Source organism: Entelurus aequoreus, linkage group LG01, assembly GCF_033978785.1.
Source record: "Entelurus aequoreus isolate RoL-2023_Sb linkage group LG01, RoL_Eaeq_v1.1, whole genome shotgun sequence".
Classification (NCBI taxonomy): Eukaryota; Metazoa; Chordata; class Actinopteri; order Syngnathiformes; family Syngnathidae; genus Entelurus; species Entelurus aequoreus.
Window position 1 is genome coordinate 19752905 of NC_084731.1, and position 9814 is coordinate 19762718.

Sequence of the window (9814 nt, forward strand, 5' to 3'; positions counted from 1 at the left end):
AAATTAAAAAGATGGTTTGACAAAAACAGACTACCTTTGACTCTCAGTAAGACTAAAACAATGCTATTTGGTAACAGTAGAAGAGAAAGTCACACACAAATACAGATAGATGGAGTAGACATTGAAAGGGTCAAATAAAACACATCTTTGGGTGTAATAATAGATGATAAAATGAATCAGAAAAGTAGCAAGAAACATGTCAATAATGAATAAAGCAAAACATGTTATAGACCAAAAATCACTTCATATTCTCTACTGCTCACTAGTGTTACCATATCTGAGTTCTTGTGTAGAAATATGGGAAACAACTACAAAGGTACACTTAATTCACTAACTGTGTTACACAAAAGATCAATTAGAATGATACATAATGTTGGATGTAGAGAACATACAAACCCTTTATTTATTGAATCACAAATATTGAAATTCAACGATTTGGTGCATTTGCAAACAGCTAAAATGATGTACAGCTAAAATGATGTACAAACCTTTAGTATATCAGTATGTGGAATTAAATTATGGAATGGATTAAGCAAAGAAATCAAACAAAGCACCAAAATGATTCAGATTAAGAGACTGTTCAAACTACAAGTGTTCACAAAGTACACAGAACAAGAATTATGATCAACATTTTGAACCCTTTAAAAAAAAAAAAAATTTATTGAGACAAAGATTATTTATGTATGTAATATTTGTTTACTTACTATGGTATACTATTTATTTATAATTTAATTTGTTCACTGTTATGTTACAGAGAAGAAGGAAATAGGATAAAATTGCTACGGTATGAAAAGGGGTCGGATTAAATAAGCTCTGCTTCTTCCTACTCCTTTTCAGACATGCTGTAATGAAACAACTGGAAATATGTGATGCATTACATTGTATCGTATGCATGTTCCAAATAAACTGAAACTGAACTGACCTGAACTTGAACTGAGGTACGCGACTAACATAGTTGCAACTATAGGTACAGTTTTAGTTTTTGTTGTCTAAAGTACATTAATGGTCTTTAAGAGTCCAGAAGTATACTGGCGTTCTACCAAAAAGATTAAAAGGTGATACAAGCTACTAGGGCTGGGCGATATATCGAAATACTCGATATATCGCAGGTTTGTCTCTGTGCGATATAGAAAATGACTACATCGTGATATTCGAGTATACGTTCTCACGCAGTTGCTTTTAGCTGCGGGCATTAAACTGCATGCGTTTCTCACTCTTTCTTGTCTCTCCTTCTCACAGAGACTTAAAACAAGCGCACCTTCTTACATACGTCTCACGCTGTCACGTGAGCAACGTCACACGCTCCCGCGGAGCAGACAGGTAGCGACATGGTAACGTTAGCTGTGATACTAACAGCTAACGGTGTGGTTTGAGTGGTAATACGAGAGAAAGAAGGTGCGAATCTGGTAACAAATGGAGGAATAATTAATTCCCAAGAAAAACAGTGACGGTGGTTTGGCTTCAAGCGGGAATATGTCTTTACATGTCAACATCTCCGTTCGGTGCCACACCAACCAAATGCCGAAGCAACTATTTCCACATCAACACCGTAGGACATATACTATTTGATATGCAGCTCATTTTTATGTGACACTTATTGAAATATCTTGGGTGACATCATGCACAAAAGTGCACTTTATTTGTTTTAAACTATTGTAGTGGCGTTCTGTACAAAAAGTGCACTTTAATTTAGTGTTGTTTTGATATGTCATCTTAGTGACATCTTGCACAAAAGTGCACTCATAGCTTGTTTTAAAATGTCTCTGACAATCTTGCACTTTCTGTTTTGGAAATGACATGAATGTTTGTGCCACTGCTTAAAAACTGTTTAATACATACAGTTTGGGTAAATTGACTTAGTTGTGATTTCCCTCTCTGCATGAAAGTTTAAACTGAGCATATATTAATGCAGTATGAAGAAGAATGTTTTAATGCAGACACATAGAATCATCATACTGCTGTGATTATATGTGTCAAGTGTTCATTCAAGGCTAAGGCAAAATATCGAGATATATATCGTGTATCGTGACATGGCCTAAAAATATCGAGATATTAAAAAAAAGCCATACCGCCCAGCCCTAATTCCAATACATAGACATTATTAGCAGTGTTTTAAATAGGTATTTTGAAGAGGGCATAGACAATAGACATTTAGCCCATTTGTTAATTATGCTAATGCGTTTTTTTATTATTAAACATTTTTGATTATTGCCATCCTCTGTATTCTATTACTATTTAGGGATATTCCAATCAGGGTTTTATGCTGCCAATTCCGATCTTCCATGAGAGAAACTGGCCAATGCCGATACCGATCACATGTATCAACTGTAGATTTTTCAATATATTTATGGTGATGGCTATTTTCAGTGTAACAATATCAACACGGTATTCCTTATTTTGTATTACATAAAGTTTGATCACAATAAAGTCAATAGCACACAATACCTAAACAAAATCAACAACACTACCTACACCTTCGACTCATTTGTTTGTTGGTGTTTTTGCCCTCAAAGTCCTCCTGTGTCTAGGGAACAGTTTCCTGGATTTGTAAACATGGAAATTAAACTTTTTCGCTTAGCGATTAGCATGTCTGCTACTCTGAAACATGTTTAGCCTCTTCCTCCAATCACGATGATGTTTAAGATACTAAGAAATGTAGTTTATTTGCCACAACGAAGGTGATTATATTAGTCAGTCAAGTGACCAAAAATAAATGATCAGTCGAGAGGGGATCGGTTCTGAAAAGCATTAATCGTCACGCTGCAAAAACTGAAATCTAAGTAAGATTAAATACCTCAAATAAGGGTGATATTTGCTTATTTTCTGTCTGATAAGATACTTCTTCTCACTAAGCAGATTTTATGTTAGAGTGTTTTAATTGTTTTAAGGGTTTTGGTCCTAAATAATCTCAGTAAGATATTACAGCTTGTTGCTGAGATTTGATGACCTATATTGAGTAAAACATGCTTGAAACTAGAATATCAAGTGTTGCAAAGCTGTGTCATCAACACTCACAAGTATAAAACTACTTTTTTAAAGTAATAATTTCTTACTTCAAGCATGAAAAAAAAAATCACGATGCCAAGCGCTTATCATTACAGTGTTTCCCACACATTCATTTATTTGTGGCGGCCCGCCACGAAAGAATTACGTCCGCCACAAATAAAATAAATAAAAAAATAACAATAATAATAAAAATAAAATAAAAAAATATTTTTTAATTTTTTTATTTTTTTTTTGTCCTCTAGCTTCTCAGGCAAATCATATAGTTGATGTAGATGCCCATATCGGCTGTTCAGATTTACTTTACAAAAGAGAAGTGTAGGATACTTCTCTTGTTGCCTTATTTGTATTTGACTTTATTAAATGTATTTATATTAGAAACACAACATGTGTATATAACAAAGGGTGCAAAGTCTGCAGGCAGTAGGAAACACATGGTTAAGTGTAGGGAGTAAAACTGATGGCAGTCTAACGTTCAAGATTTTTGGAGCTCTTTGTTCAGTGGATCAGATGTTTGATGAAGCTCTTTGTCTATCTACCACCACTACTGTTTTCTGTTTATTTGTTACTGACTGTGGCAGGACACCTCTGCCTCTGTTTCACTTTATGTTGCTGGTAAATAATATGGTTGTAGTAGTAGGCTAAAGTTAAATTATTTAGTATGCACTAATTAAAGGGGCAGAGCTTTGAGACATTTTAGCTTTTATATTTTATAAGATATATTTTTTGTAAGAACCACAATTAATAAATATATTTCAGTGAATAACTTATTGTTCAAATCTGTATATAAATATGTACATAAAATGTTGTAATTATATTGTAAAATGGATGGACGTTTAAAACAAAACTGTTATTAATTAGTAAGTATACATTTTTTGAGCCTTTTTAGAGAAAATCAAATCATTGTAGTAAATGATGCAAATTGCTCGATGATGTCATGGTGACCACGCCCATAGCCACGCCCCCACCGCCACAGGTATCTTGGCAGTTTATGGGAAACACTGCATTATGTCAAGATAATGGCACTAGCATTTACTTAATTTAAGAATTTTTTCCAACATATTTTCTACCAAGAAAAGTGCACTTGTTATTAGTGAGAATATACGTATTTTGGGGTTCATTGAGGTTAGCTAATTTTATTTGTTTTGGAAAGTCTTGACAAGCCGAATTTTCTTTTTCTATTGGCAGATAATTTTGCTTAGTTCAAATAAAACACCCCTCATTTTTGTATTTTTTTTTTCTTGTTTTTGAACACTGACTTTTTGCAGTGCAGGGGCCGATCGGGTACAAACGTTGTTAGCATCGGGTCATATATAAATACGCTGTGACGCGTTCACTTCAAAGTGCAATTTATGGTTATTAACCTAAATAACACACAATGTCCACAAGATGGTGACAAGAATTATGCTGTCAAGATATTTTTAAATAATTTTATGTGTAAATTTGTGACGTCTCGTAGGCCAAAATGAACACGTCTGTTTGTCAGTAGAGGGCGCCCTTTGGTCACAGGCCACATTGATAAAATCTCATCTTCATTTAAGTCAGTGGTTCTTAACCTGGGTTCGATCAAACCCTAGGGGTTCGGTGAGTCTGCCTCAGGGGTTCGATCGAACCCTAGGGGTTCGGTGAGTCTGCCTCAGGGGTTCGGCAGAGCCTCCGCCGCGGAGGTCAGGACACACCCGACTCATCGTGTAAATAAAAACTTCTCCCTATCGGCGTATTATGGATACCCCCAAATAATGTTCCCTCTAACTCAGTGGCCTAGTGGTTAGAGTGTCCGCCCTGAGAGCGGTAGGTTGTGAGTTCAAACCCCGGCCGAGTCATACCAAAGACTATAAAAATGGGACCCATTACCTCCCTGCTTGGCACTCAGCATCAAGGGTTGGAATTGGGGGTTGAATCACCAAAAATGATTCCCGGGCGCGGCACCACTGCTCCCCTCACTTCCCAGGGGGTGAACAAGGGGATGGGTCAAATGCAGAGGAAAAATTTCACAATTTTTGGTACTTTAACTTAGATGTGCACACTGTGGCCACACCAGCAGCACACCTGCTCCAAACCTGACTAAATACCAAGTTAAATGTTTTATTATTATAATCAAATGACAGCAGTCATTTCCATGGGATTTTTTTCTAATATAACATATTGTTTTTCATGAGCTGTGTACTAGTATTATATGTCTGGGTGGGGGTCCTGCTTTGGAAATAATTTGTACCCCTTTCCGATATATCGCATTTAGCTCCCACTAAAACATTCACATGTTGCACAATGAGATGTAAACATGGGATCATGTGTACATTCCTGTAACGTTCTGTTCGTAAAATATATTTTTATTAGTATGTCTTTAATATAATAACATCCTTTCATGATTAATATTTATAAATTAAGATTAAATGAAGAAAAAAAACATTTTATTTTTCACTAAAGAAGGGTTCGGTGAATGCGCATATGAAACTGGTGGGGTTCGGTACTTCCAACAAGGTTAAGAACCACTGATTTAAGTACTGTATAAAAGAACTTACCTTCTCCATTGGGATTCTTTAGCAGGTTTCTAGCCATGACGACAGCACGCTGAGTCTGAACAGAAGAAGAGCAACTTAGAACATCTGCGCCTTCCATTGTACATCAGTCTCAAGTAGGACTGGGCGATACGTACAGTAAGTTTCTATTTTTATTGATCTTAAAAAGATAAGGGAATCCCAGTTCTCTAAATATAAAGTGACGACAGCCGTGCGAGCTAAAATTGTGATTACCCGTGAGTCATTGTCTAAACACATCCATTGGAATTTGTGGGCCTGCGGGGATGAAAGCACTAATTCCCCCATCCGTTGAGTGCACCGCACCACACATTTAGCAAAAGCCAGCCTCATTGCATTGCTGAATAGGAAGCATCACGCAGGATCAGGATCACTCCACTGACAGAAGACGTCAGTCAGCAGAAAACCAACTAGAATGAGTCATAGAATGATAGGAACCAGTTTGTTTTACCATGATACCGTACTTAATAATAGGTTTTATCAACTCATTTACAGTGTACACGATGCTATTGTTAGAACACCATGGACGAAAACAATATACGCATGCAGTATGAAGACTCAAAATAGAGCTGAGTCATGTGCTCACCCAATGTTACCGTCACAAAATATACTATGCAATGCATATCGACGTCATTAATATCTCAGTGAAACATACAGGACGGTTACTCACGGCTCCAAAGGGCGAGTTGAGGTTGAGTCTATTTGTCGGGACACTTGAGCTCCTCTGCAGCGATGAAGCGTCCTCGTGCCAGCGGGGGCTTTTTATTGCAAGGGTGGGGAGGGAGCATCCGTCCAGTGGAACTCAGCAGAAACACACATGCACACGCTCAGCAGAAATACCAACTGGGGTAAACACCTCAAAAAGTAACAATATTAGGTGTTGTGAATAAGTTGCAATCAATATACAGAGGTGGGTGGAGTAGGCCAACATTATATTTTTTAGAGCAAAGCTGCACTGCAAAAACTGAAATCTAAGTAAGATGAAATATCTCAAATAAGGGTGATATTTGCTTATTTTCTGTCTGATAAGATAATTCTTCTCACTAAGCAGATTTTATGTTAGTGTTTTACTTGTTTTAAGTGTTTTGGTCCTAAATGATCTCAGTAAGATATTACAGCTTGTTGCTGAGATTTGATGACCTATATTGAGTAAAACATGCTTGAAACTAGAATATCAAGTGTGGCAAAGCTGTGTCATCAACACTCACAAGTATAGAAATGCTTTTTTAAAGTAATAATTTCTTATTTTAAGCATGAAAAAAAAAATCATGACTTTGACACAATTGTGTCTCATAATTAAAACAGATGACAGCCAAATGGACTTTGCTGTTTTATTTTCAATGAAACAATAGAAAACACGTACTCATATAGTAGTACAGTTGGCACAGTACAGTAAACTGGCAGTTAATATTTAAACATTTAACATTTCAAACAATTTTGAACAGAAATAGTTCATGCACATTCAGGTAAATTCCTCAAAATTACAATTAAAACAATTTGGGTCGGGGGCCGGGCTGTATATATGTGCACTAATTGACTGAAAGAGCACGCACTTGGCGCGATGATGTCATGTTATCGATGGAAAAATCCATTTTTAGACCATATGATTTGCCTGAGCGGCTAGGAGACCCCGAGAGTAACAAGCGGTTGCCTTGTTGCCTTTCCATTAAGAACAATAAATTAATTTTTAGTATAAGTTTGCTGGTTTCAAGAAATGTAATGCCGAGCGCATATCATTATATCAAGATAATGGCACTAGCATTTACTTCATTTAAGAATAATTTTCAACATATTGAGCAAAAACCTCATATATTTTTTTTTTGTACCAAGAAAAGTGCACTTGTTATTAGTGAGAATATACTTATTTTAAGGTGTTTTTGGGTTCATTGAGGTTAGCTAATTTGACTTGTTTTGGAAAGTCTTGACCAGCCAGATTTTCTTGTTCTATTGGCAGATAATTTTGCTTAGTTCAAGTAAAATACCCCTCATTTTTGTATTTTTTTTTCTTGTTTTCGAACACTGACTTTTTGCAGTGTGGGCAAATATTTTGACTCGGGGGGCCACATTGAGAAAAAAAAATTTGTCTGGAGGGCCAATGTGTATGTGTGTATAAATCATATGTACACATTTAGCTGTAAAAATCTACTGTACAGTATTAAGTTAAAGTTAAAGTACCAATGATTGTCACACACACGCTAGGTGTGGCGAAATTATTCTCTGCACTGCAAAAAGTCAGTGTTCAAAAACAAGAAAAACAAAACAAAAATTAGGGGTATTTTACTTGTACTAAGCAAAATTATCTGCCAATAGAACAAGAAAATTTGGCTTGTCAAGACTTTCCAGAACAAGTAAAATTTGCTAACTTCAATTAACCCCAAAATACCTTAAAATAAGTATATTCTCACTAGTAACTTTCTTACATTCTTAACAATTCTTGATAGAAAAAACAAATTTGAGACCTTTTTTCTCAATATGTTGAACAATGTTCTTAAATGAAGTAAATGCTAGTGCCATTATCTTGACATAATGAGATGCACTCGGCATTACATTTCTTGAAACCAGCAAACTTATACTAAAAACTAATTTATTGTTCTTGATGGAAAGGCAACAAGGCAACCGCTTGTTACTCTCGGGGTCTCCTAGCCGCTCAGGCAAATCATATTGTCTAAAAATGCATTTTTCCATCGATAACATGACATCATCGCACCAAGTACGTGCTCTTTCAGTCATTAGTGCGCAAGGAATATACACTACCGTTCAAAAGTTTGGGGTTACCCAAACAATTTTGTGGAATAGCCTTCATTTCTAAGAACAAGAATAGACTGTCGAGTTTCAGATGAAAGTTCTCTTTTTCTGGCCATTTTGAGCGTTTAATTGACCCCACAAATGTGATGCTCCAGAAACTCAATCTGCTCAAAGGAAGGTCAGTTTTGTAGCTTCTGTAACGAGCTAAACGGTTTTCAGATGTGTGAACATGATTGCACAAGGGTTTTCTAATCATCAATTAGCCTTCTGAGCCAATGAGCAAACACATTGTACCATTAGAACACTGGAGTGATAGTTGCTGGAAATGGGCCTCTATACACCTATGTAGATATTGCACCAAAAACCAGACATTTGCAGCTAGAATAGTCATTTACCACATTAGCAATGTATAGAGTGTATTTCTTTAAAGTTAAGACTAGTTTAAAGTTATCTTCATTGAAAAGTACAGTGCTTTTCCTTCAAAAATAAGGACATTTCAATGTGACCCCAAACTTTTGAACGGTAGTATATATATATATATATATATATATATATATATATATATATATATATATATATATATATATATATATATATATATATATATATATATATATATATATATATATATATATATATATATATATATATATATATTTATTTATTTACAGCTCGGCCCTCCGCCAAATTTTTTTTAATTGTAATTTTGAAGAATTTACCTGAATATGCATGAACTATTTCTGTTCAAAATTGTTAGAAATGTCACATGTTAAATGTTTAAATATTAACTGTCAGTTTACTGTACTGTGCCAACTGTACTACTATATGAGTACATGCTTTCTATTGTTTCATTGAAAATAAAACAGTAAAGTCCATTTGGCTGTCATCCGTTTTAATTTTGAGACACGATTGTGTCAAAGTCATGATTTGTTTTATTTCATGCTTGAAATAAGAAATTTTTACTTTGAAAAAGCAATTTTATACTTGTGAGTGTTGATGACACAGCTTTGCAACAGTTGATATTCTAGTTTCAAGCATGTTTTACTCAATATAGGTTATCAAATCTCAGCAACAAGCTGTAATATCTAACAGATCATTTAGGACCAAAACCCTTAAAACAAGTAAAACACTCTAACATAAAATCTGACTAGTGAGAAGAATTATCTTATCAGACAGAAAATAAGCAAATATCACCCTTATTTGAGATATTTAATCTTACTTAGATTTCAGTTTTTGCAGTGTGCATTTGATCCATCACACTTGATCACCCCCTGGGAGGTGAAGGGAGCAGTGGGCAGCAGCGGTGGCCGCGCCCGGGAATCATTTTTGGTGATGTGTGTTTGGGTCCTTTTTTTTCCAGGAACACTAATACCAAAAGTCACAATGTCCGATAGAATTCTAAAAAAGTTATGACAGACCACCTCAAAAAAACGGAATGGAATTGTACAGTTTTTTACTGAATGGGACACCAGAAATGTACATGAAAATAAAGAAAGTGGGATTTACAATATTAACTATGAACAATAAAA

At 35.3% G+C, this 9814-nt stretch overlaps 1 protein-coding gene across 1 annotated transcript in view; it reads right to left on the bottom strand.

Moving 5' to 3' along the window:
- The window catches only part of fbxo2 (F-box protein 2), an 18477-nt gene extending 12145 nt beyond the window's left edge, over positions 1–6332 (bottom strand). The window contains exons 1-2 of the mRNA XM_062045354.1: positions 6211–6332; positions 5526–5580 (exon numbers count right to left, since the gene is read on the bottom strand). Of these exons, the coding sequence (XP_061901338.1) occupies positions 5526–5562 (37 nt within the window). The 5' untranslated portion in view covers positions 5563–5580; positions 6211–6332. The remainder of the gene's footprint in view (positions 1–5525; positions 5581–6210) is intronic.
- Between the last annotated feature and the right edge of the window lie 3482 nt (positions 6333–9814).